General features: G+C 51.5%; 1 protein-coding gene across 3 annotated transcripts; it reads right to left on the bottom strand.

The window, feature by feature from the left end:
• Nucleotides 1–27,394, bottom strand: NDEL1 (nudE neurodevelopment protein 1 like 1). 3 transcript variants are annotated; one of them, XM_018073301.2, is made up of 10 exons: nucleotides 26,608–26,854; nucleotides 19,048–19,145; nucleotides 17,498–17,651; nucleotides 16,204–16,352; nucleotides 15,104–15,240; nucleotides 12,851–13,024; nucleotides 11,959–12,050; nucleotides 9,670–9,821; nucleotides 6,222–6,256; nucleotides 1,459–1,481 (listed from the first exon to the last, which is right to left on the bottom strand). In XM_018073301.2, the coding sequence occupies exons 2-10, from the start codon at nucleotides 19,131–19,133 to the stop codon at nucleotides 1,474–1,476; spliced, it is 987 nt and encodes a 328-aa protein (XP_017928790.1). In that variant the 5' UTR covers nucleotides 19,134–19,145; nucleotides 26,608–26,854; the 3' UTR covers nucleotides 1,459–1,473. The 3 variants fall into 3 exon arrangements, with proteins under 3 accessions (XP_017928788.1, XP_008929062.1, XP_017928790.1); XM_018073299.2 differs by lacking the exons at nucleotides 6,222–6,256; nucleotides 26,608–26,854 and adding an exon at nucleotides 27,376–27,394 and having other exon boundaries at nucleotides 1–1,481; XM_008930814.3 differs by lacking the exon at nucleotides 6,222–6,256 and having other exon boundaries at nucleotides 1–1,481.
• Nucleotides 27,395–27,599: the final 205 nt, after the last annotated feature.

Raw genomic sequence — 27,599 nt, 5'->3', positions numbered from 1 at the left:
TGCAAAATCCACTGATTCCACATTAAAAGAACTTTATTTTTGGAAGATTACTCTCATTTGTTTTCATTTTTTCGAAACCACATCATGGCTGTGGCACCAGGGTGGAACGGTACATCCTACAGAAACATGCCAGAGAGAGGCTGAATAAATAAAGCTACAAAGCCCAAGTTATGTACAAAGACCTCAGGCAAAGGTATTATGTTTACAAATCTATGTACAATAAAACAAATGTAAACAGTCAAATGCAGCAGAGGATGCACAGGAAGGAAGGACCATACAAACCCTAGGGGCAAAGGGGCACATCCCACCTCCACTGCAGGGCCAGTGGTTTTAATCAGCGCTCATAACTAAACCCCCTGGGAGCTGCAGAGCCCCTGAACGTGCTGGACCAGCCCAGAACAGGGAGTTCAGCACCCCCAGCTCCACCCTGGCTCCCTTTGCTGGTTCGGGCTGAAAACCCACCGACCCCGAGGCACATGGACAGAGAAATCCCACAAATGTGTCGCTTCAAGGACCCACAAGGTCCCCCAGTCGCCCAACGCTGTCACAGAACCTGCAGGGGACACTGGACACTCGGGTCCTACACGGGCAGAGCAGGGGGGTGACGGTCACAGGGGCTGGGGGCCCATGGGCAGTGGGGCAGCTGCAGCAGGGGCTCCCTAACGCTCTCCTGGAGCTGCTGTGGAGCTGTGAGGGGGGAAGGCCGGGCCAGTGGGGCAGGTCCAAGGGACACCTGAGGGCACAGCACCCGGACACGACCCTGCCCAGGGGCAGGAGCCTCAGGAGAACAGCTCAGCCCTGCCAGCTCCACCCAGGGCATCTGGGGGAGCTCGTGACAGTCCCCCCTCTGTGCCACCACCTCCCTGCCCCCGAGGAGCCCGGCCCTGCTGTGTGTGCCCACCTGTGCCACTGGGATGGGCTCCTCCAGCCCTGCCGGCTCCAACACAGTCACTGGGGCAGCCGGGACTGAGACACCCCCCTGGAGCCACTTCCCAGGTGCCAACGCCCCAAGTGCCATCGCCCACCCTCCCCCAGGGCCTCCTTCCAGGGGTCTGAGCCTTCCCGGGAGGGCAGAGCTGCAGGGGAGCCTGGATGAGGAGCAGCCAGTGCTCGAGTCAGACAGAGCAGAGAGGAAGCAGAGGGCCGAGGGCTGGGGAGCAGGACTCGTGTGTGCCCCCAAACACAGCCCTGGGAGTGGCAGCTCGTGGGGCACAGAACGTCCACTACAGCGACAGAGAAAACAAACTGTATTGACGGGACGGGGAGGGCCGTGAGCTCGGGGTCTCCTCTCGGGGTCATGTTCCGGCGGGGTGGGAAGGGGGAGGAATCGGGAGCAGTTCTTCTCTTCTGGGCTGAGGAAAGCAAACACCAGTCCAAGCTCTCCCCCCGCGGCTCATACGCTCAGGGGGAGCATTCCCGGCGCCGAGGACGGTCGGGAGGCTCCCAGCCCGGGGGGCCCTTGGTCAAAGCCGTTCACTGCCCTGGAAACGACAAGAGAGACGCGTCAGGGGAGGAGCAGCACAGGGACAGGGCACTGCTCACCTCCCCCTCACCGGCAGCTGGAAAACCCACACCTCTCCTCCCTCCCTCTCACCCCTGGCAGCCCGGGGAGGGCGGGAGCAGGGCCAGGATATGACCGGGACAAGGGTCCCACCTCCAGGGATGTGCCGGAGCAGGGATGTGCTGGGGACGGGACCAGCCCGGCAGGACAAGTGGCTCCTGCCCAGCCCCTGACCCCTCGGGGGTTCTGTGGGTCTGTGCAGCTCAAGGGCCAGGGCCAGCAGCTCTCAGGCTTGTTCCCACCATCAGCTCCCTGTCCCTGTGTCCCCACGGGCTGTGCCCCAGGGCTGGGGCCGGTGCCACCGCTGTCCCCGTGTCCCTCGGGGCTGGGGACAAAGGCTCTGCCCCGGGATGGGACAGACACACACAGAGCAACGTCTGCTCGTGGTGAAGCCCAGCAGAGCTCCCTCTGCCCCACTGATCCCACTGGGATGCAGCAGCAGCTCTGGGACCCTCCCCCCCCGGGATCCAGGGGCTCCCCCCTCCCCCAGGCTGCTGCTGGAGGTGTGGAGAACCTGATTGCTGGTGGGCTGGGAGAGCAGTGGGTGGGTCTGACAGCTCTGCCCTCTCTGCTCTGTGCTGGCTCTGACAGACCTGTCCAGGGTCACCACCCTCTGAGCTCCCCCCAGCCCAGACACCAGCACTGGTGTCCATCCCTGGATCAGCACTTCCACCCCACTGCTGCCCTAAACCAGCACCCTGCTCTCATGTGGGGTCTGGGGGGGAACCCTCACACCCCTGAAGGGCAGGGCAGGTCCTGCCTCGATGTCCCACCCTGCAGCACTGTCCCCAGTGTCCCCAGCTCTACCTGGGCCACCAGCACCCCAGAAGGTGCCACTGGGATGTGTCCTGGCAGAGCTGTTTGTGCAGGGACACTTCAGGAGACAGCCTGGGCTGCAGGGGAAAGGGAGCAGGAAAAGCAGTGTGAGGGCTCTGCTGATGGGGGAAAAGCCCTCCTGGGAGTGGGAGGCTCCAGACTGAACCTGGAAGGCCACATCCTGCTCGATGCCACTGCTGCCTCAGGGACTCATGGCAGTGACCCCAGGGCAGGGCAGGGCTGTTCACAGCATCACACACTGCTTTGGGTTGGAAGGGACCTTAAAGGCCACTCAGTTCCAACCCCCTGCCATGGGCAGGGACACCTTCCACCAGCCCAGGTTGCTCCAAGCCCGGTCCAACCTGGCCTTGGACACTTCCAGGGATGGGGCAGCCACAGCTTCTCTGGGCAACCTGTGCCAGGGCCTCCCCACCCTCACAGGGAACAATTTCTTCCCAATATCCCACCTAACCCTCCCTCTGGCAGTTTGAAGCCATTCCCACGCTCCCTTTAGCACAGCACACCATTCCCATGCAGCTGATGCTCCCTGCTGACCTTGCTCCTCCTGGGTCAGGGACACAGAAACCCTTCCAGCACAGCCAGGAGGGTGCTGCCAGCACAGGGGCAGCTCCCAAATCCTCCCAGAACAGCAGGTGAAGAGCTAAAAGCCCACTGCTTGCTAGCAAGGACAGATTCACACCCTGAGCCAGGCTGCTCTTGTTCCTCTCTGGCTGGAACATCCACATCCCAGCACCAGATCAGAGCAGGGAGAAACCCCCTTTCTCACCTCCTCCTCACTTAGCTGGAAACTTCAGCTCCCATTTGAGTGTTGCTTTGCTACAATTCCAAGGCAAACCCCTCCCTGCCTGCAGTGAAGAGTTGCTGGAGAGGCTGGGGGACAAATGTATTTCCCTGTTCCTGTTTGGATGAAGGGCACAGAGCCAACCTGATCCCAACATGACTCTGCAAATGAGTTACCAGCTGGAAAACACCTCTGCCAAGTAGGACAGGGAGAAAAAACCCACCACAGAAAAGCCAACACCAAACAGGTTAAAATGTCCATGTGGCAAGGGCTGGAGAACAGTGGCAGCAGGAGCTGGGAAGTGTTTGAGGGGTGATGGTAAAGCTCTGTGGATTTGCCACATTCCCTGCACTAAATGCAGAGCCACCCTGGCACTGGCAGGCCCTGGGACAGTGCCTGGGGCTGCAGCTCAGCCAGGCCAGCACTGGCAGCTCCTGCCATGGCACAGTGGGATGGGCAGCTGGGCAGGGCCACTGGTCCCCTCCAAGCCCCCAGCAGGTGCCACCAGGTCCTTGTGGTGCCCCCCAGCCCAGGCAGGAGGGGACACGTCCCCACAGGGCTCAGGCCCTGGCACGTCACTGCCCTCTGCACCAGCCACTGCCTCCACAGCCCCTGCCACCTCTGTGCCCCTGCCACCCCATGCCCCTAGCACCCCCATGTCCCTGTCACCTCCCTCTGCCACCCCCATGTCCCTGGGCATCTCTGTGTCCCTGCCAGCCCTCTGACCCTGCCACCCCATGCCCCTGGCCCTCCCACATCCCTGTCACTCTGTGTCCCCCTCAAACACTGCTGGGTTTCAGGCCCAGCTGCTCCCAAACTGTGCCCCTGGGACACCTTCCTGTCCCTCCTGGCTTGGCAGGTGCTTCTCCCTCTGGGTGGTGACACTTCTCTGCCCCCTCAGCTCCTGCCCAGGGATGTGTTTCACAGCTTGGGTGCCTCTCCCACCTCCAGAGGCTCCCAAACAAGCCATGAAGGCACCAGAGGATCAGCACAGACACAATCACAGAATCATGGACTGGTTTGGGTTGGAAGGGACCACTAGCCCAGGTTGCCACACAGACATGATCAGATGCCACACAGACATTCCAGAACCCTGCTTAAATCACAAATAATCCAGTGATGCCCTACACAAGAAGGGCACAGAGCCCCAGAGCAGGGCCAGGCCATCAAAGGCTGTGAGCACTGAGTGTCCCCAGTGTCCCCTAGCACAGGGTGTGGAGAGCTCCCAGCACTGCCCTGCACACAGAAACCTCTCTGCTGAAGGTGGGAAAGGTAAAAACCCTATTTAGAAGCCTTTTGAGGTTTCTCCATTGTTTGCTAATTAAAAAATGAAAGCAGGAAGGCAACTCCCCCCAGGAGCCTCTTGCCTGCACGGCTCAGCACATCCCACCAGTCCAAACCTGCTCTGGGTGCAGAAATAAAGGTAAAGCAGCAGCTTGGATGTGCTGGGGCACAGCAAAAGGCACCAACCAGCAGCAGCAACTGGGGGATACTGAAAGCTGGCACTGGGACTGAGCTTAGGGAGGTCTTACCCAGCCTTGGATTTCTGGTGGTAACATGAAAACACACAAAAAAAAGGGAAAGAAATTGGCATTGTTGCAGTGAGAACCACAGTGAAAGGGAAGTAAAACACCTTAAACAGAGCAGTTGTTAAAAATAACCTATAAAATGTCCTGTCTGAGCTCCCAGAGCTGGGAAGAGAAGCCCTTGTGCTTGGTCTCCAAGGTCTCAGATGGGAGGAGCTGCACAGAGACTTGCCTTCAGGGATTAACCCCAACCTGGTCCCTCTCCTGCTTCTGCCCCATCCCTGTCCCTCAGACCCACCCCAGCACACTCTGTGATGTGCCCTTGCTCTGGGCTTCCCAAGAAACCAGGTTCCAGTGCTCCAAAGAGGCAGAAGCAGCTGGAAATGCCCCTGCAGTGGTTCCTGGTGGATGTCTCTGACTGCCTGTCCCTACAGGGTCATGGGCTCTGCGCCCATCTCCAGCCACAGTCTCTGCCCTCATTGCTAATGACAGATTTTGACTCATTAAACAGCATTTCAAGCTGTTTTGTACTTGGCATCTGATCTCCAAGACTCCCTCAACTCCAAGTATCCAACAAAACCTCAGCAGAAGATTCTCCTGGAGCTGAACAGCCCAGCCTGGAGGGTGAATGGAGCTGGTCAAAGCACACTTGGAGAGCAGAGCCACAAGAAAATCAGAGGAAAAGTGAGTTTTGAGGCAGGTCAGGGCTCTAACACACATCTCCTCCTCTCCTGGGCAGCAGCAACAGCACCAGGAGGTTGAGGAACACCCAGCAGAGATGTGAGAGGAGGAGGAGACTGGCAGGAACCTGCCCTTGTTGACAGCACAGGGAACCCTCCACACTTCCTCCAGAGGCAGGGAAGGGACACCAGCCTGGCCTTTGTCACTGCAGGTGGGGCCTGTGAGCCCTGTGTGCAGGACCCCCATCCCCAGAGGCCTGGACCTGCCCAGCCTTGTGGCACATCTGTGCTTCCAACTGCTTCCTGCTGCTTCCAACTGCTTCCTGCTGCTTCCAGCTGCCAGGGCTGTGCTGGGCAGGGCTGCTGACACTGAGCAGGGGCAGTGCTGTCCCTCCCCACACTGTCCTCCCCCTCTCCAGCCCTTGTTTGCCTTCCCTTCAGCCAGAAGCACATCACCCACACATCAACAAGTCCAGAGCTACAAAATGCTGAAGGAAAACCACAACCAGAGGGCAAACTTTGAAGATGAAGTCCATCAAGAGCAGCAACACTTCCCTCTGTGTCCCTGCTGTGCCCAGTTCAATCAGAATCATGCAGGTACTTGAAGTATTAATTAGATCAAGAAAGCAGCAGCACTCAGGCTTACATTTGCAACAGGTCACAGCAGCAGAGAGGTTTATTTAAAGTCAGAAGGATAGATTACAGCCTTGGGCTTTGATCAGGGCCTATTAGTGTGTGACACTAAGAACTACCTCGTGCAGTTAGCAGAGCCCAGCTCTGCCCCCAAGCCCCAGGTTACAGCACATGCAGCAGATCAGTGCAAATGAATTCATTACCCATGACCAAGGTGGGGAATATGACCTTCTCACGCCTAGTGGAGAGAAAGGGAAAGTTTATGTACGCAAAAAAGACATTCCTGAGCACAACCCTGGGCCAAAGCAAAGGGGTTAAACTGAACCTCAGCAAACCTTTGACCTCTGCTTAGGGAGACCCTGCTCTGCACGGGCACATTACAGGATTACTCACCTGAGTTAGCCACAGTTCCCCCTTTTCCAGGGAAACTTTTTATAGGGTGGACCAGGGACCCAAAGAAGAGCCAGAATTCCCAGCCTGGTGTACACAGAGCAGGGCTGTGGGTAACACATACACCCACTTGCTTCATGGCACTGCTGCAAGTGTGCAAGAATCTCCTCACATTCAAACTGCAGCTTGTTTTATTAAAACAAAGCCCAACTGATCCAGATAAATAACTAAGAACAAACATCAACTCCAAGGGCTTTGGCATTCAAGAGTGCAGGAAGGGGAACAAGGAGTTAATGTCCTGAGGAACAAGCACCCCAGTGCCAGGACTCTGCAGGGCCCTTCATGGCCAGGGCTGTTTTGTTCCCAAACTGGACTGACTTTAATAACCAGTTAAGAACAATTACAACAGCAAAAAGCCCAAATATCTATCCAAGAACATCTGCAGGTGCTGTTCTGCCATTCCCTGGCACCTGGACAGAAGCAGCACGTTCCTGAAGGAACAAGTCTGCAGGAAACTCATCTTACACTCGACACTGGGGAGCTGGAATAAAGTAGGGAAGTCCTGACTCTTCCAATTCTCCAGCAAAGCTCTGGAGCAAGCCCTGCTGTCGTCCCCTATAGCACTGCTGCCCTGTTCCAGCTCCTGCCCAGCTCCACTCTGAGGGCAAAGAGCAAAGAGCAGGGGCTTGACAAGAGCTGGAGACTCCTCCAACGCTTTAACCAGCAAAATGGCAGAGGAAGGGAAGCAAACAGAGCTGTAAGGATGGGGCTGAGGTACCTCTGCCCCAACCCCAGCACCCAACAACTGTCTGCCCTTCAGGCAGAGGCTGCAGGCTGGGTCACATCTACAACCACGTGAGGCTGGTTCAGGGTCCAGCAGCACTCAGGGGCAGGGAGGAGAGTGCAGGGGGTTAGAGAGGGGAGGGAAGGGCAGAGGGAAGGGCAGGGCTCCCCTCAGCCCCTCGTGCCCACCCAGCATGGCCTGAGCTCAGCCACTGCCCTGCTGGGCCCCAGGGGCTGACCCCACGTGGGGACAGCTCAGTGCAGCCCCCAGTGACCCAGTGACACAGAGCAGGAGCTGCTCACACTGCCAGCACCTCAGGGCACAGCTGGGACACCCAGGGGAGCAGGAGCCAGGGGGAGGGACAGCCCTGGGCCACCCACCCTGCTGGGCCAGCACACGGGGGTGCAGAGGACAAGGACAAGCTACTGCTTTCCAAAATCTGAGCACTGAGTGCAGAATTCACCCCCCCGAAAGGGTGAGCTCTGACCAGCACAACACTTGTGGGTGTTTCTCCATTTGTGCATAGAACCTTCTCCTAATTACTTTCTGTCCTTCCTCTTTGGGTGTGGACGTTTTCCAGCTGAACTGTCAGCAGTATTGCTGTTTGTACAGGAAAGAGAATCCCAAATCTTCAAAGGTGAGGGAGTAAATATGGCAAAACTCCGTGGAGCAGAGGTATCACCACCCTGCACACACACCAAGGGACAGCCCAGAAGGAACACAACACCCTGTCCCCCTCCTGCAGGCCCAGCAGTGCAGGGAGCTGCAGTGCTGCTAACACTGATCTCATCTTCCAGGGAATCCAGTTCACTTTTTTTTTTTATTTTTTTCTTCCAATTCAAGGAGTGTGGCTTGGCCAGTGAGGAACTGGCAGAAAAGGAGAGGAAGGGGATGAAGGACTGCTTTGAGTGCTACCAAAGGTCTGGGCTGCAGTAAGCAGGACTAACCCAGACATACCTGTGTGGCTTAACTGATTATCTTGCAGGGTCTCCAGCAACTTGCACATGAGCCCATCAGTCATTTCCATCCCTTTTCCTGCCCAACAACACCCACCTCTGCTGCAGCTCCTTCAGGGGCCAAGGTTTCTAAGCCTTTTTCAGCCACAACCTGCTCCTCCTGCAGGCACCATCCCAGATAACAAGGGTGATGGCAATGTGGGGAATCCAGAGTGACCCCCACCCCACAGGGCAATCAGCTGACTGGTCCCACCACACTCAGTTCAGCCCTGCTGCCTCCTCAGAGCTGCCTCAGTCCCTCCCCAGCAGGGCCTGCCAGCACTGCTAGGGGGCTGCAGGGCCCCCTCAGCACACACACAGCCCTAAGGTCTGATTTGCACGTGACAGTGACTTTGTTAAATCTCCAAACTCTTCCCTTCCAAACAGCAGTGGCTCCAAAAACCCCGAATGCCAGTTTGTAAGATGCAGCTCTGCCTGCTCCCACACGGCAGTGGAGTCAGCTGAGGAGGTGGCTGTAGGAAGCTCAGCTGTCTGGCTCTCTTCAGACTGGCAACAGCTCATCTCATTCTCTAAAATAAATGTAGGATTGAGCATGTGCTGACTATTAGCATTAAATTGCACTGGGATGAGGTTTAACATGAAATATCACCACGGTGCAGGGAGCAGGAAGGGTGTTTTGCCCCCAGTACCACTGTGCTTTTCACCCTCATACACCCACAGGGCCTTGTGCTCCCAGGAACTGGGGAAAATCCTCCTGTGGAACCACTTCCCAGGATCCCAAAAGAAGCTCTGACCATGGGTAAGTCACATGAGGTAGTTTTTCCTATGCGAGCAGTTCCTGTCACCCCCCAGCAGCCACAATGACACCATCAGTGACATTTATCTCTTCCCCTAATGCAGAGGGAAGTGAGCACCCAGGGCTCCACCCTGCAAGTGAACACTCCTGCCTGCCCTCAGCTGTGCCAAGGGAACCCCCACATCCCCAGAGCACACCAGGAGCTATGGCAACTCCAGCCCTGCTGCCCTGAGATGGCAACTCCAGCCCTGCTGCCCTGAGATGGCAACTCCAGCCCTGCTGCCCTGAGATGGCAACTCCAGCTCTGCTGCCCTGAGATGGCACCTCCAGCCCTGCTTCCCTGAGATGGCACCTCCAGCCCTGCTGCCCTGAGATGGCAACTCCAGCTCTGCTTCCCTGAGATGGTAACTCCATATCTCCTTCCCTGGGATCCTCTCAAAGGCCACACTCCCCACTAGCAGGTTTTCTGCCTGGGGTTTGGTTTTACAGCCACCAAAGATGAGGCAGCAGCAGGACAGAACAGGCAGTGCCACCCCACCAGCTGAGACAACCACATTTGCTTTTGTCTTTGCTTTCCAGAAATCAGCACCTTCCCTGTGCCCTGGAGACTTTGGCCCCACGGATTATTTGTCCTGTGGGATGGAAGCTGTGGTGGGCAAGGACAAGACAAGACAAAGTCCTGCTGAAATGCAGTTCCCTGCAGGGCAGGGCTGTCCCTTACTCACCCTTTGTCGAAGAAGGAGGTGTGCCCTGGGTGTGGGTACTTGGTGCTGTTGCTGCTCATCACGGCGCTGCTGACATTCCCTGAAATGTAGGATTTCCGTGAGGCCTGGTCCTTTGCAAAGTTCCTGCAAGCAGCTAATTTGGATTCTAAGGCCTGTGAAAGGGGAGAAAAAAAATAATGTCAAAACAATAAAACCACTAGGAGGAAGTATTTTGCTGCTGGAGGTGAGGCTGTGCCACGACCTCAGGATGGCCATGATCAGGACTCCAGTGTGATCACCTTTGGCAAAAAAATGGGAACAAAGCTGTCATTTCCTCTGTCACCCAAACCACAAAGGAAACACACAAATGCTGATGCAGACTGCCAGGCATTACTCAGCTCCATGGGGGCTCAGATTTTAGAACATATGAACCTTGAAATAATTACCCAAGATAAGGGAGCCAACTCCAGCAGAAGTTACCAAAACCCTTCCCTCAGCAGCTGCAGTGAGGCTGCCAGGAGCTAATCTGAGCCTAAAGCAGAATTCTCAGGTTTCCAGAGGGATTGTGTATTTGGGAAGTTGATTTTTTTCACCAGGACAACTTCTCCTGGCATTTCTTTCTCAATCTTGGCCTGCAAACCAAAGCCAGTTTGTAAAGCTCCCCTCAGAACAGAGGGGTCAGGACAAAGCAAAAGCAGCAGCTGAGCCATGGTCCTCCATCTCTGTACTTCCATCTCTGATACTTCCAAGCAATCCTGGTGAGATCTTTTCCCCCTGTATAAAGTGACAGTCTCTGCTTCATCCACTGACTCCTGGCAGGAGGAGGAGCAACATCCCAATTCCCTCCTTCCCTCCAGAACACCACCTGCCCTTCCTGCCACTATCCCAGACTGAGGCTCATCCTGAATGTCCATCTGGTCTGGCAGAAGGTCCTTACTCTTTACACCTCCCTATGCATGGAGCAAATCCATGAACTGGAGACTAAAATTTGTCTCCAAAAACGTGGGGTTCAGACCCATTCCACAAATATTCCACCTGATGTGCTGCCACAGGTAAGTGAGCACTGTACACTCTCCTAGGAATCCATGGAAGCTTCCTTAGGGAATATGGGCTATACAGGCAGCTACAGACAATCCCTGTCTCTGGGTGACACAGCACCTGTCACTGCCCACTGGGATCTGGGCCAAGTGATTCCCTGTCTCAGCTGCAAGCAGGAAAGCTGAGGGGAAAATTCCTGCAGAGACAGGGAGTCTGAGGCTCAGAATGAGGCCCAGCCAAACCCAAAGCAGGTCCTGAGCATCCTATAATTGTTGGTAAGCAGTGCCTGGGCTGGAGCTGTGTGTCAGTGGCTGTGTGTGAGGCTGGGAAGGAAGCATGCTTATTTGGCATTTCCTGTCCTTGCAGAGTAATCATATGGGATTGTGGTTAAGCTCCCTAAATCCCCTGCAGACTCTTACTCACAATGATCCCCTTTTAAACATGTCACTCTGTAACCCAGAGCTGTCCTGCTGCCCTTTCAAACCCAGGACAGGCTCACTGGCTCCAAAAGGCAGCAGCAAAGGCAGTTTTTCATTCCCAACTTTGCTAAAACAACTGTCTGCACTGCAGCTCCTGCCCAGCTCAGGGTGGTTACACACACTGGGCAGAGCCAGCACTGAGCCTGGCCCTGCTGCCACTCAAACACAGCCCCTGAGGCTCATCAGCCAGCTCCTCAGAGCTCAAAACTCAGGTCTCTGTCCAGCTGAAAACCCTGAACAACACTGCAACAGATGTTTAAACCACTTCTTCCCTGCTTACAGCAGTAATCCCTTTAAAGGCTCATTTCACTTCCCCACCAACTACAGATGGGAGCATTTGGCTTTCTCCTGATTTATTTTTCTCACTTTCTTACCAAAGCTTTCTAGTTTGTTTTTTTTTCGTTTTCATTTTAGTTTTCAATATCTCTGCCCAGAAGAGGAGATCTCACATGAAGAGACCTGATCTCAGGTGTCAGCAGGCACCCAGAGCCTGAGGGCAGAGGGAGCTGCAGGCCCCAGCTGAGGTCAGAACAAGCAGCTGACAGTCCCTAACCCTGTACACCCATGTCCCTGAGAAACTTTTAACCCCAAATATGAATGTCATCACCCCCAAACTGGCATCAGAACTCGCTTTACAAATCAAAATAATATAAAAAAATTACATTATAACAGACTAAACACAACATGGATGATTTGGAAGGCACAGCACGAGCTCAGCACGGGCCAAGGCTGGGACTGAGCACAAGGCCAGAAGCCCCAGGGAGAGCCCAGAGCTGCAGTTCAGAGCACTCACCCCCACTTTCCGTAGCAGATCTCCCACAATGTTGAGTGCAGATATTCTGGCTGAAGGAGTAAGTGGGCTGGTACCAAACCCATTTGGTATAGCTGCAAACACAGACACATGTTATTCCGTGCTCCACTCCCCCACAGTTCAGGGTTTTTTAAAAATTTAAAGAAATCAACTTCTACATGAAAAAAAGGTTAAATCTCAAATCCTGCCACAGACACTTGATACAATTACCCCACAATAACTGCATGATCACCAGCCATGGAAAAAAGCTAGAGCTTAATTCCTGCCCACTGCCCTCATTCCCAGCAGCCCCACATGCAGAGTTCATGCACTCTCCATCTGCAGGGCTACTGACCACAATCCATCTAATCCAGCCAGAGCTCCTGCTGGAATCTGCTCCTTCTCATTGGAAAAATAATGTATTAATCCCTGAGACTGTCCCGAGCCTTCCAGACGGGGAAGGGGACTGGACTAACATCCCACTGCCTCAGGGAGAAAACAGCACCCCCCAAGAGTCAGTGTGGGAACAGAGACTCTGGAATTCCTGACACCCTCCACCCACCACTGCTGCTCCACACTGGAGCAGGAATATCAGTCCCTGCATTTCCCTGCAATCCCAAATATCCTCAGTGCTCCACTGCAGCACCCACTGCACAGTGCAAACCCCTGCCCCCACAAAAGCAATATCTGAGCTTCATTGCTCTTCTTTTCCATGCTTTTTCCACGCTCTTTTCCTTTTTTTCCTACTCCTTAAAGGCACCTGATGCTGTCCTGGGATTTAAACACAGGTGTGGGATCCCCCTATCCCCACAGCCACATTCCCTGTGGAGCCCATGGTTTGTCAGCAGGCTGGACATCCTGCCAAACACCCAGACACAGCTCCTGGGAATGGTACCTTTGGGGGAAGGAAAACTATTTTCTGATCCTTTTCCAACAGGTGTGGCTGGCAAGGAGAGAGAGGCCTGGACAGCTGAATCCATCTTCTCACAGTCCAGAGTGGGAGAGCTGGGAGCTGATTTTCGGGTCACCTCTTGCTGCCTTTCCCTCACTGCCAGCTCTTGCCTCAAGTCTGGGGATGGAGAGGAGAAAAAATCCACAAAAAACATATATTAGAGACTGACTTCTGTCACAAACACTCTCTCTGTTCATTTGGGAGAGAGGAAGAGGAGACACTTTGCAGCAATCCTGGATTAACTGGATTCTCCAGCAGTGGGGACACCCCTCAGAACAGCCAGAGCCCAATCCCACCCCTTCCCATCCCAGCTGGGAGCAGGGGGGGAGCAAACAGCCCTGCCTGGCCCTGGGAGCTGTGTGGTCCCTGGGATCATGGCAGGTGACTTTCCCTCAGGAATTTTCCCCATTTGCAGTGTGAGCTCCACGGAAGGAGTGTTACAAAAACTGTAGCTGGACACAAATGCTGCAGCTGGGCCACACTCAGCTCCTGCTCCAGGAGAGGCTGCAAAAACCAGAGGAATGACCTATCCCCGTGTTTCTAATTCCTATCTTATTCTTCCAGCTAATAATCCACAGAATTCCACACCAGCCAAAGACAATCCAAGGGTTGCATCCAGTTTTTGATGTCTTGACAAGTGGAAGAGTAGACTGGAGAGACTGGGCAGTCCAAAGGACAGGGAAACAGGCTGGAGTTTAGCAAAGCCAGGCTTTACTCTCACCTCCTCCCCAGACTGCAGCTTATCCTTACCCTGTCCCTTCCCATTTCCACATCTTTTTGCTACAGAGAGCATCCAGCACAGCTCAACAATGGATCTGTAAATCCTTAGAAGGGTCTAGATGCAAGAAAAGATCTCAAGGGAGTTGTTCCTTTTTGTTCCAGTTGTTCCTGAATTTTCCCAGACCTCTTATTCCTTGCCTTAATCTGCTACAACGTGCAAGAGCAAAATTAACTGTACATTACAGCTTTTAAGCTGTCACAAATATTTAGAACTGTTTTTAGGCAAAACAGCAGAGCTGAAATGAAAATCTGGGCCCACAGCAGAGGATCTGAGGCTGCTCAATCAGAAATGTCATCTCTCAGTTTGACATTTTACCAGTTCTTTTAGTGGCTACTGTTCCTGCTTGCTGTCAGGGGGAACAACAAGCAGCTTTGCTACCCTAAGAAATGCTAAAAATTTCCAAATGACTCATCTAAAAAACAAGATGTCTTTTTGGCTGATTATTCCAGTGTTCTAGAAAACAGTCTCCTGGGTTTTGCTGTTTTTCCCAGTATTATTGCCCTAACCTCAAATGACAATACATATATTTCTTCAGAAATATTTACATTTTGTAAAACTTTACATATTGGAAAACTTGCCTCTTGATATTCATTACAAAAACCCCTGTGCTTCCAATAAAGTTTTTAATTATTGGGGCACGAACTTGGTTCAAAGAGGTTCACAGCAAAAAATCCCATCCTGTTCAGGTGAGTTTTCTTACACTTTTCTTACACTCAGGCCCAGGCCTGAACTGAGGAATTATTTTAGACAGTTTCTCTTGGGAAATAAAGTTGAAAACCACTAATCTCTGAATTTATTAATGGTTGGCACAGGATTATGAGCAGATCATCTCCATTATCAGAGAACTCAGTTTCTCCCAATCATTAAAAACACTTCCCCAGGATCCTCAATGTGAAATCCATTGGGGAATTCCCAATTCCTGCTCATGTCCCAGAACACTACCCCAGCCATCTCTGATCTCACAGGTCTAAACACAGCCTTTAATGGAATATCTTAAATAAACCAGGAGATTTCCAAGGGGTTTAGAAGGAACACAGGAGACAGGATTTTTCAGGACAGTTACTTAATCATTTATCCTGTATTTCCCTGTCATTTCCTGTGCTTTCTCTTCCTACACAAGGCATAAAACCATAACAAAAAGGAACTTTCAAAGCACATTTCCTCAATTCTATGATATCTGTGGAACAGAGTATTTTTATACTCACCTATGTTAAAATCCTGAATTAATCTGATATTAATTCTGTCCTATGTCAGGAAATTTTTCCTCTTGACTACACAGGACATTTAAAAAACCTACTGTTAATAACAGCTAATGTACCCAGTTCATCATGTGAGGCTTTCTAGAAACATGAGCTCTGGTTGCTAAGTGTCTCTTTCAGCAAAGCAAGACACAGAACTAACCAGACAAGCCTTACCTCTTGCTTCATCCTTTAATCTCTGTACAGAAACCAGCAATGACTCCTTGTCATCCAGTTCACTTTCTAAAAATGCATTTCTCTCAATAGCTTGGTTCAGCCTCTGTTCAAAGTCTTCCAATGAAACTATTGTTGCCCTAGAAACAAAATCCAGAATATTGGGTTCTTCAGCTCAGCCAACATAAAAGTGTATTCAGAGACATAATAGAGGAAAAATGTTAGCAGGGCCTGCAGTCACACTGAGCATTTGAAAGCCATGGAAATGCTGCTTAGAAAGAATTAATCAACTCCAAAGAAACAGGAGAAAAAGATGAAAAAACATGATAGCATCTGGCTCTCAGGGAGGTACCAGAGGTGTGGGAAAGAGCCAGTCCTGTGCACCCATCCCCATTCTTCCCAAGCCATGATCCAAAGCTGTACATTTAATAATGAGGGCAGAGCTGTGGGCAGGCAGAGCCCAGTGTGGACAGCAGAGCACTGGGATATTACCTAAGAGCCAATTCCTTCCAAACTCCATGTCAGAAGTCAGGCATGAGCCTGGTGGAAACGAGCTAAGCTCTCAGATCTTTGTTCCCAGATAGCCAGAGGCTCATTCCTGCTCTCCCTGAATCAATGGCAGAATTCCCATTCAGCAAAAGGGAAGCATGACCTACTCCCAAACTGGGCGTTTCCAGAGCAGCCTGTTCATCCCAGGCCTTACAAAGGCCAGGATTGTTCCCTACAGCTGCTCTGGAAGGGACCAGGAGACTCCTTTGGCCTGGTCTGTTTAAAAGGGACTATGTAAAGCATGAGCTGCTGACTTCAAAGGGGTTTGGAGCCACCAGGCCCACAATTAGAAGTCATTTAGCTGGGGGTACCAGAGGCAGTGGCTCTGCTTGCACAGCTTGTTCCTCACAGGAGCACGAGCCACGCTGTCCCACTGCCCTTCCAGCTCTAACACAAGGAACCAGCTGATGGAGGCGAACCCCAAGAGTCTTGGGGGTTGTTTGGGGTTTTTTGAATGTATTTTCCCTTTTAAGGAAGAATAAAATGCCCAATCTGAGTGGCAAAGAAAGGATGCAGTGCAAGCTTTGAGGGAAGGAGAGGCTGGCAGCCCTCACCTCTTTGCACGCTCCAGGTCATCGTTGGCCTGCTCCAGCTCCCGCACGTATTTGTGCAGCTGGTCCTTGATGGCCCTGGTCTGGCTCAGGTCATCCTCCAACAGGGACACCTGCTTGTAACTCTGGGCATACTGGTGCTCCAGCTTCTCCTGGAAGGAAGAGTTATGGAGATAAATAGCAGTAAAATGGGACAAAGAAAGTATCACACTCTTTGCAGGCTGCTGGTTTGGGATTGCTGGTAATGCGGAAAAATTAGAGAGGGAGAAGGAACAGGCTGTGAACGTCAGAGCCAGACATGGCACAAAGTCCCAGCCATCTCTCCAGGACACAGCTGGCTCTCAGGGATGTGTCCCTGCATCTGCTCCCAACAGCCTGCACTGACAGCTGCTCCAGAGCCTCAAACATCCAGGAAGCCAGGGAGAAATCCAACTGCACAGCCCTCCCTTTTCCCTTGATAACAGCCACTGTGAGACCAGACGCTGTCTGACGTGTCCATGAGCAAAAATGAGAGCCACTGGAATCTGCTACAAAACCTCCAGGCCCACAAACTCAGCTTTGGAAGAACTCCCTGCCAAACAGTCTCTCACCAGCTCTGAGGGCACAGATAGATCCCCATGGAGAAAGCACTGACCTCATAAAACATGTGCTGACCTTACAATACAGCTGGGAGTGGATACACAGAGTAATCTCAGAAACCTTCCTTCCACTGAGAGAATTTCTAACCTTTGTCTTCACTACCACAAGCCAAGACTACCCAAAATGATGCTATTTCAAGGTTCCAAAAGAGGCAAGAACTTGTTAACACAGAGGCATCAGTTCTAAGCCACCTCCTGCAGATGCAGATCCCTCTGCAATTCCTGGCTCCACAGAAATGGCTGTTAAGAATGGATGAGGAGACTCTCTGAAAGATGTGCACAGATCACCCACTCTGAGCCTCCTTTAGGGTCTCATAAAACTGAGGAGACAAAGACTGCTTTGCAAAGAAAGACAACTTGTGTTGTCCCTGTGCTGCTCTGCTGACGCTCCCTGTGGAACTAATAAAGCTCCTGCTTGGCACAGCCTCCAGAATTCACAGCACAAACTCCATGACAAGAGTTTCATGATGTGAACAAGGAAAATTCTGCCAGGAATTTCCCTGCCTTATTTGGAGGACGTGCCATACTTAAGCCTGGATCATAAACAGACAATTCCTTGACTTCATTTGGATGTTCAGTGACCAAGAATAGCCCAGAGGATCTAAAAGGAGATCCGAGACATACCCAAAAGAAGCAACACCATTACAGAGGAGACCCACCTTTAATGTTTCCACTTCATACTTCAGTCTTTGGTTATCTGCTTGCAAATCTCTGTTCCTCTGCTCAGCCTGCACTAGCTGTGCCTCCAACTCTGCTTCTAATTCTCTGCTTCCCTCCTGGAATTCAGCCAGCTCTTCACGAGCCTCCTGGAAGCTGTAAGGAGAGGATTTCATCAGTGGGAAAAGCCAGCATCTCCCAAGTTAAAATCTGCAGCTCTTCTAAAATAAAAAGCTGGAAAAAAAAAGGAGTTCTGAAGTACTTAAGTGTCATCATAGATTTCTAAGGGGAAAAAGAAAATTTGGGAAATGGAGAAATTACATTAAGCTCAGCTATTAAAGGAAATTAATTCTCTTACATCAAAACCAACAGCTGCCCTAAATGCCTGTGTGAAACCAAGGCTATTTACAGGATTCATGGGAGCCTGAGAATCACTTTATACTCCATCAGCTTCCACTGGTATGAGATTTGATGGAGACAATGAATTAAGCAAACATTTAACCTGATTTTGGTCAAAAACCAAAGAGAGAACAACAGTTTCTGCATCTCTGCACTACCTGGAAATTTAAGGTTCTTAAAAATCATGAGGAGTCAGGAAGCCAGCACATCCCTGCCTCTTAGTACTGACAGTTATTAAATACCAGGGGTAGCCACTCCACATACTTTGCTTATTAAATTTGCATCTTTACCACAGGTAACAGCTCAGCCCTCAGCAAATAGCAGGGAAAACCAACCAGGCTTTAGGAAACAACATATTGGTGCCTCACACAGAATGTTCTGACACCCAAGAACAGCTTAGGGTTCTCCACAGGGACAGGCTCCTCCACATTCCCAACCCCTCCCTCCCCAAAACAACCCCAAACCAAACAAAAAGCAACTTGGGCTCTTTGGGCTCCAGAGAGGTTTTAAGTGGCTTCAACTCAGTTGCACATGAGTTACACTGAGTGCACATAAAGCTTCCCAAAGGAAATGAACTGGGAGCACTCCAGAGAAAGCCCCTCAAGAAGCACAGCACTACTCAATACAACAGCCTCTCCTGCCACCTTTGGTGCCCAAAAAGCCCCGTGCCCCCTAAAAGATGCAAACCCCTGGTCCAGGCAGGACTGGGAGGTAAAATCCACTTCAATAAAATGCAGCAGACACCAAATCAGCCACTTTTCATACCAGTAATTCCATTACAAGAAGCTGGAGGGAACAGGAATGACACAAGGAGAGCCCAAAGGCGCCTTCTTATGATAAAACATCAAGATAGTACTTAAGGCAGCACTTTAATTATACAAAGGTGCACATGATCCTAAAAGGGCTCTGCTCTTGCTCAAACATGCTCAGAACATAGCCTGGAGTTTCTGGCATGGAGAGACTGGGCAAGCAACACTCAGCTCCCACAAAACTGGGGATTTTAAAGCTAGAAATTCTTTACAAATTCTCTTTTTAGAGATTCTTTCTAAAATCTTTAATTTAATATAATAATCTCGGTGTGGCCTTGCAGAGAAAGAGATTAAACAAAGTTCTGGTCATTAAGAAGCAAACCCAGCCTGCCAATCCACAATACCTTTGTTTGTACTTCAAGGAAAGCTCTTTCCAATATGCAGTTTCCTCCTTTGGACTCGAGAAAGTTGGGATTTCTTCACTGTCCATGATCAACACGACCTGCAGGGCACAAACACAGGGACACACTCAGGACAAACACAGACCCCAAACCTGCTCCTAAATCCTGGGCTTCACTGCCACAGCCTTTCCAACAGCAGCACCAGGACTTGGCACCTGCACACAGGATGTTAATGATCCCTAACAGGAGTCATCCAGCACAGGGACCTGCCACAACAAGCCATGGAATTTTACCCAGCTTCTGGAAGTGCTTGTGCAGCGAGAAACAGGACCAGAAATTTGGGCTGTGTTTTTTTATCTGCCACTGAAACACCAGTTGAAAAGCCCACTTTGGATCACAGTTGGTAAGACACTAAAATTTACAGCAATCATAGTTTCCACTTTAGGTCCCAAAATGTTCTTAAAGAGATTTTGCCTCCTGTCACCAACACAACAATAGCACTACAACAGCACTACAGCAGCTATTAGAGCTGCAAACGTGAGTAGTGAAGGAGGATGAACACTGAGGAACCACTAACTGTGTGTGGAGATCAAAATTCAATTTAACTTTCCTGTGTTGAGTCCTGGCTAATTCCTGCTTGTGTAAAACAGGCAGCTAACTGAAATTATCCACATAATTTTGCTCCCTCAGACACACAGAAGAAGGATCAGCCTCTCATAAAACCACAGGGTCACATCATACAGGAGAGTCTCCAGCCTGGAGGTGTTAGGAGGAGCAGATGACCCCCTGCTCCATGAGGACCACCCTTCCTGGAGCTCTGGATGCCTCTGGCAGCACTGCTTGGCTCTCAGCCAGCACAGGAAACACAACCCAACACAGACCTTTATCCAAGGAGCAACACACAGTCCAGGGGACATGGGACATTCACTGCAGGTCCCAGAGCTGCTGAAGGTGATGAAGTGGTGGCTGTGGCCCTGCCATGCACAGCAGGGCCAGAACTGCTCAGATCACAGGAAAAGCACCACAGCTGAGCCCTCCCCAAGCAATCCCACAACTCATTCATAAATAGGCATCCTTTTTTCTCTCTCCTCAAAAAACCAAGATTTAAATTTTGCCATTAACACTCAGAAAAAGAATAAGGTGAAACCAACTCCTTCTGTGCTTAAAGCAGAGGCTGGGAACAACATCAAGCTCATTGATCAGGAATAGCTGACCTGGAAGTCCTGACTTTCACACTCTATCGGGCATCGCTGCCCCCTCTCAGCCAACTCTGTCCCTTCAGGCTAAAATTGTCACACTGATATGTCCTGCATCGCAGTGACCCACATTTTTGATACCTAAAAGTGGGACAAAACAGTCCCATGCTTTCGTCAGAGGGCAGCCAGGCTGGCACTGAGCTCAGAGACACAGCCAGGCGGAACTGGCACGTGGGTCTCCAGCTGAGACTGCAGCTGCCACAACCCAAGGGCCCAAATTTATCCAGAGGGTGCCAAGCACCTCAAAACCACCCCAAATCTCACACTGTGTTTATTTAACTTCACAGGGTTCTTGGAGAAGCAATTTGTCAGGAATCACATCTCCACACTGCCCAAGAGAACTGATGGTGTCTCCTTTTCTGCACTTCCTTGTACTGACAAAATAAAACACACCTGTGGAGCCGTTCCAGTAACAACTTTCAGACACAAGTTTCCTTGGGAGCACTCGCTCAGCTGTTACCAAGGCACCTCCATCCCACCACAGGGACAAATCCCAAGTGCTGTGCACAAGCCTGTTCCAGGGGATGTGGAGCCCAAACTGTTGCAGTTCCCCCTCGGGTGCATCCAGGTGAGCTAGAGGCTCAGGAAGCTCCTGGACAGGGATTCCAGCTGCCAGGACAAGGCAGAGGTGACCAGTTCAGGCACTGCTGAGTGTTGATCAAAGCACTGGTCCAGCACTGATCAAACCCTTCCATAAAAGCCTCAGATCTTTCCCTGCCCTTGGCTCCAAACCGGCACACTCCGGAGGGCTGGATCAACAGGCAGCACATTCATCCCAAAAGAAATGAGACACAACACAGGCTCAGCTCCCACAGCTCCAGAGGTGAGCTGAGCTCAGAAGGTGAGCAGCCAAGCCAGCTGTCAGCAAAATTCAGGATGTGGTTAGAAAAGGGCTCTACAAGGAACCCCTGAGATCATTTCCGAGAGGTGCTGGGGAAGGGCCAGGACTCCTTCCTGTCTGCTCGGGGCACACCCTGGGACACAAACACCCCAGAGCCCCTGCGAGCACAGCAAGGACTCACAAGTACAGGAGGGATTTTTTTCCCCTCACTCCTTTGTCCAAAGACCCTTTCAGCCACCAGAGGGAAGAGATTCAGCCCTGTGGTGCCTCGGGAACTCTTCCTTCCCAAACATACCCAACAGGAGCAAGCTGACTCCATGTTGGCTATAAGGGTGATAATTCATGATTGCCCCTGCTCCACGTCTCCCACCATGCCTAATGCTACCAGCAGGGATTTTGGATAAACACCTGCTCCAGATGCCAACACCAGTGTGCCCTGCTGAGCTCCAGCATCCACATCCCACTTTTTGGACACAGTCACACCACTTGCCTTCTCTTACAAGGAAGTACAAGGAAGCACCTGACATCTTTTCCTCGAAGTGGCTGAGATGAGGTCCAGGACTCCTTCCTGTCTGCTCAGGGCACACCCTTGGAAACAAATATCCCCAGAATCCCTGCAAGCACAGCAGTCTCTGCAAGGACAGGAAGGGCTGCCTGGCATTCCCAAGTACAGGAGGTATTTTTTCCTCCCACTCCTTTGTCCAAACCCCCTTTCAGACACCAGAGGGAGGAGATTCAGCCCTGTGATGCCTCAGGCCCCTCGGCAGGAACTCTTCCTAGTCTTTCCTACATCATATCCTAGAAGTGGCTGAGATAAGGTCCAGGACTCCTTCCTGTCTGCTCAGGGCACACCCTTGGACACAAACACCCACGGAATCCCTGCAGTGCTTGCAGTGCTCCTTCATGAGGGGCATGAAAGAGAGAAGAGCACACAAACACGGTGGTTCATGGCCCAAACACCAGTCTGAGAGCCAGAAGATGCCAACAGCTTCCAATCCTGCCCCTGCCACAGCTGTGGGCACAGGTAGATCCCTTCACTGTGCCAAGCTTTGCCCATTCCCTCGGCTGATGGCACAGGAACAGGGCTTTATCTGAGCACAGGGATGTGCCTGCAGGGGAGTGATTCCCAGGCCTTATCAGAACCCAACCAGAGCATTTGGAACATCTCACGTGTGGGAGAGAGAGGATGCCCACGGAATACGAGGGTTTAACAAAGGCTGCCTTGCTTCAGCCTGCTGCCAGTTGTCCTGGAATTCCATGAGGAGCTGAGAAGGAGCTGAGAACCAGCACGGCAAGACCTTCCTATTCACAGGCTCCTTTGCATACGTGGCACTTGCAGAATTGAGCCTTTGACCAACAACACTGAGGCTTTCAGGGCACAGACAAGACAATGCAGCAGCGTCTTCCAGGGAAAATGAGAGCAGGCTTATGCTGCTGCCCACTGGAATTCATTCCAACACAGCTTAGCATTCACACAGTGCCCTGGGAAAGCACAGCTCCGTGGGCACAGCTCCAGCTCCAAGGCAGCTCCCAGACAAGGGCTACGTTCAAAACAAGGGGGATCCTTTCAAGCCACCCCCACAAAGTCAGCAGGACAGAGGAACTCTCCACTGGGAAAAGGAAAGAACTTTTCCACGCTGAAATCATTCTAAAAAATGCAGTGTGTGGGTTAAGAACTGGTCTAAATCAGTGGGGTTTGTACAGGACAAATCTGTTTTCCCACCTCCAAAGGAATCCTTACAAGCGAGATGTGCAGAATCCTCTGGATATCACAAGGATTTCTGAATCCAACCTGTGGCAGAAATAACTAAACAAACACACAGTATTTTCCAAGTAACTTAGGGAATCTTGCATTTGAAATCTCTCCTAAGCCATGAGAACACAAACACAGCCTGAAGTGTAACACGGTGTAACCTCATCCGTGTGACAGGAGGCTGCTGAGGAGCTTTGCATGAAATCTAAGACCAAAACACCAAAACACTCAGCTTGAAACACAACACGATGTCTCAGCTTCTACCCACCCCTTCCCACAGTCGGGAATTCACTCCTCCCCGCTCTCAAAGTCAACTGAATCACTGAAACATCACAGGAGGAATAATTCTGAGCACTGCTCACAAGCTGCTGCAGTTCACCCCGGGTGTACCTGCAGCATCTCAAGGGGCTGGATAAAACATTCTCCCTGACTTTAATTGCCTCACACTCTCCCATTTAAAAGCAGCTTACAACCACTGCCATGGAAAGGGAATTAATCTTATTTAATGTTCATTTTTCTGCACATTTTTCTGCTTTCTTCCCCACAACCCTGTTTGCCCAATATTTTCAGACACCAAACATGAAAAACTGTGCAGAGGCAAACAAACATGACAAAGCACAGTGCTGCACTCCCCCACCTATGCTTTGCTGCCCCCTCTCCCCTTAAGGCAATGGAAATGTCCAGTGACCTTTGGAATTAAATAAGTAACCACCCGGAACAGGACTTGATCAAGGAATTCTGCCAAGCTCACAGGGGCCTTCAGTTCTGGAGATAACTCTGGCTACCACAGAACTGCCAAGTGCCTGTTTTGTGCCACAGCCCCCCCATCTCACCCCGTCACCCAGAGCTGGCACCACCCAGAGCTGCCACCAAGAGCAGGAAGGACTGTTCCCAGCCAGCTCTTCTTCCTCTTCCCCTTTTTGGCTGATTCACAGGCACAAAAGCAGAAGAAACCTTGTTCCAACCGTACTTCACCTTCTTAAACCAAGAGAACCAACAGGTAACCCCCAAACCCCTGAAGTTCTTGACTTTTTTCCCCCAAATCAAGGCTCAAAGCAAAGGAACCTGAGCCCTCCAGCCAAAACTCAAAGCAAATGGACATTGTCATGCACTTAATAGAAGATGGAAAACAAACAAACAAACCAACCAAAGGCATGGATTAGATTTCACCAATCAATTTGTGCTTGTTTTGCTCATCCTGGAATAGGAGCTGGTGGATTTCCATACATTTTGGATGTCTGCCCGCATCCGTCACTGTTAGGAACTGAGCCTCTGTGAACTCAGCCTTCTCCTGCAATCCTATTTCTGAACTGAATGTTCTCAAGTGAACCACAACAAATGCCTCCTCGCCTCTTGCAACAGCAGCACAGGAGCTTTCAGGGAAAGAGGAAAGTCACAGAGCACACAGTCAGCAGAACACTCCTGCTGCAACAATAAATCCTGCATTTCCAATTTGGACAGCACAGGAGGCAGGAGATAACCAAATCCTACCTGCAGGAACTTTGTGCCAAGTTCAGACTAAAAGCCTTTAAGACAACCTGGCACCACACAGCAAAGCCTTGTTATCTCAACAGCCTCATTAATCAAATATAACATGTCTGCTCTGCACCACATGGCCAAGGCTCAAAGGCCTGGTGAGTATATGATATGAAATCATAATAAAGAACCCTTGCTGAGTGAGCCAGCACTGGGGTGGAAACCTTGAAACCAGAAGAAGTGCACTGATGCAAGAAGCCTCTTTCCAGAAATCAAGCTGCAGCTACCAAAGGGAGCAGAATTTAGTATTAAAAATCATATTCACCCACAAGGGAAGTTTAAGACACTCGACCTCTATCTGTTCCCACCCAAATGCTTTAAAAAGGAAACCTGAAGAGGTTGCTGCTCCTGATGCAGGTTCAGTACCTGCAGAGATGAAGGAAAGGCCCCTGGAGATGTGAGTGTCCCAGAACAACCTGGGCCTGACCATGAGAACAATTCACTGCTGGCTCCATAGCCAGGAACCCCTGAGGGATGAACCCCCCCAGAGCAGAAGGTGTGGAGGAAACAGAGAACTGAGAAGGAAATCCAGGCTGTGAAAAGGACAAGCTTCCTCCTGATTTGAGTCTCTGCTCTCCAGAAAACCACCCTCTAAGAAGGTCCATGAGAGATGCTGAGCACCAGGAGCACTGATCCTGACCCCACAACAAGCTGCAAGTGGAGCTGCCACAGACCTGAACCTCCCTCTGGAGATCATCCACCCAACTGCACCCTCCCCAACTCACAGTTGCCTGGTTTCTCCTCAAACCTTGAAGAATCCCAGAGCATCCTCCCCAGGATCAATGGATTTACCCCAGAACTTACAGCACACCCAGCCCAGAGCCTGCACCAAAGGACAGCACCAGGTCCCCTGGGCCTCCCATCAGCAATTAACCCCATCCCCAGAACAACATCTCCTGGGAAGGGGGGGCCAGAGGGGAAGATGCACTCAGCACGGGGTTCTGCCAAGAGCAGGGAATTCTGCTCCTTTACATCTTACCAGTGCCAAGAGAGGGGAAAATTGATTTGAAAACACTCCCCAAAAGGTGTATTTTCAGTATTTATCACAGACCAGCCCCCAGAGAGGGGCTCTGCAGTGAGCACTGAACAACAGGAATGTTAAAAATAAAACTCTGTGTTGGGAAGGAGAAGGAACCAGCACAATCTGCTCCTGAGTTGAGCCCTGGAGGGACACAATCACATCAAGAAAAAGCTGCTCTGCTGGGTCTGAGTGGCTCTGCCCACAGGTCAGGGCAGCACAGCAGGGCAGGCAGTTTGCTGAACACGCTCCACAGTTTATCTTGGTTATTTTTGTGGTGTCACACAAACATGAGGACTGCAAGAATACCATTTCCTTCCTCAGTCTGACTTTCCTGACACCTCAAAACCAACTGTAACAGACTGAGGGAATAAACTGTACTTTGTTGCTGTAGTTTTTGGCAGTCTGCTCCCAGCAATGACTCCAGAGACAAAACTCCTTGTGGCACCAAGGTCACAGACATCATCAGTCTCGTGCTTTCTCTCCACTTTCATATTTTCCTTTCTCTTCTCTTTCCTTCTGCACCAAAAGAGGAATTATCTTACATATCTGCAACCTCTAAAGAGTCAGGAAAAAAAAAACCACCTGAGGGCTTTCCCCTGAATTACTCAAACAGTAACTCAAACACTTTGTGTCTGAACACATCCTTCACCTCTGGGACTCTCAGTGGCACACAGGATTAAATCTCCACATGTGCAAACTAAAGGGAGAATCCCTCCCTGTATACAAAGTAAATACATAAATACAAAGCCCAGGCAGAAAGCAGGACACAGGATCTCCTCCGGGGCAGTCCTGGCACTGTTAATCCAAAATCCACATTATCCACCCACATCTTTCACATCCTGCACAGCCACAGTGAACTGGCACTGCCAACCAGCCTGTCTGTGCACTCACACTGCTAATACACCACATTTACATGTATGTAAATAAATACAGACTCACAGAATCACTGAGGTTGGAAAAGACCTCTGGACCACCCTGTGCCCAATCCTCACCTTGTCCCCCAGCCCAGAGCACTGAGTGCCATGTCCTTGGACACCTCTGGGGTGGGGACTCCACCACCTCCCTTCCAAAAGATACAAAATCCTCCCAGTCTCTTTTCTGCCCTGGGACAGCTCCTTCCTCTCACAGTTACTGATATCTCTACTGAAACACTGACCTTGACAAGGCCCCAGCTCTCCACAGTGTCCAGGAATTGTTTCTTGTGGGGGGGAGGGAGAAAAAACAAAAAGGAAGAAAAAAAAAAATTCCTCGAGTATCCAAGGAATTCTTCTACAGCAGCTTCACATATCTAAGCACCTCTGAGGGCAATAAATGCCCCACAGGCATCCAAAAGTGCCCCCCACCTCTGTGCACTTGTGACCAAGTGAGGATGGTTCCAGAGGGAGCCGGGAAAGCCTGAGTCACTCCCAGTGCAGGCTGTGGGAGGGAAGGACAGCTCTCCTCCCCCCGGGAAGGACGGGACGTGTCAGCGGGAGTCACTCGGTGAGCTCTGGCTCCAGGGAGGGATCTGCTCCCGTGTCAGGGCCGTTCATCCCTCGCACACGTCTGTGCAATTCGGGTCACGCTCGTCACCGGGGCACGAGGGGGTCTGGGGGGCTTTGTATGAAACACAACATAGAGCTGAGAGGGAGGTGGGAGCAACCTCGGAGAAAAACCCTCATGGAACTACTGAAAAATACTCAGCAGAGATCCCAGAATCATTCGGGTTGGAAAAGCCCTCCCAGCCCACCGAGTCCAGTGAAAGCCAAAGCAATGGACAAAATTGACACCCCTCCTGCCTCCAGTTTTCACTCCTCTGTTGAAAGAGGAAAGTCAGGGACGGAGGAGGGGACACATTTCTGCCATCCTGGTATAGAATCCCACAATCCCAGGACCACTGAGGCTGGAAAAGCCCTCCCAGCCCACGGATCCCCCCTGTGCCCACCTTGTCCCCCAGCCCAGAGCACTGAGTGCCACGGCCAGTCGTTCCAGGGTTGGGGACTCCACCACCTCCCTGGGCAGCCCCTCCCGGTGTCTGACCACCTAATTCCGGGAAGAATTTCTTCCTAAGAAAGGCCCCGCACCGCGGCCACCGGGTCGCCCAAGGATTTTATGACAACTGAGGCGAATCACACCTCCGGCTGCCTGTCGCTGATGCAAAAATGACCG

The sequence above is a fragment of the Manacus vitellinus genome, unplaced genomic scaffold (genome assembly GCF_001715985.3).
Source record: "Manacus vitellinus isolate BGI_N305 unplaced genomic scaffold, ASM171598v3 scaffold_24_pilon, whole genome shotgun sequence".
Taxonomy (NCBI): Eukaryota; Metazoa; Chordata; class Aves; order Passeriformes; family Pipridae; genus Manacus; species Manacus vitellinus.
This window is presented reverse-complemented; position numbering and strand designations above follow the sequence as displayed.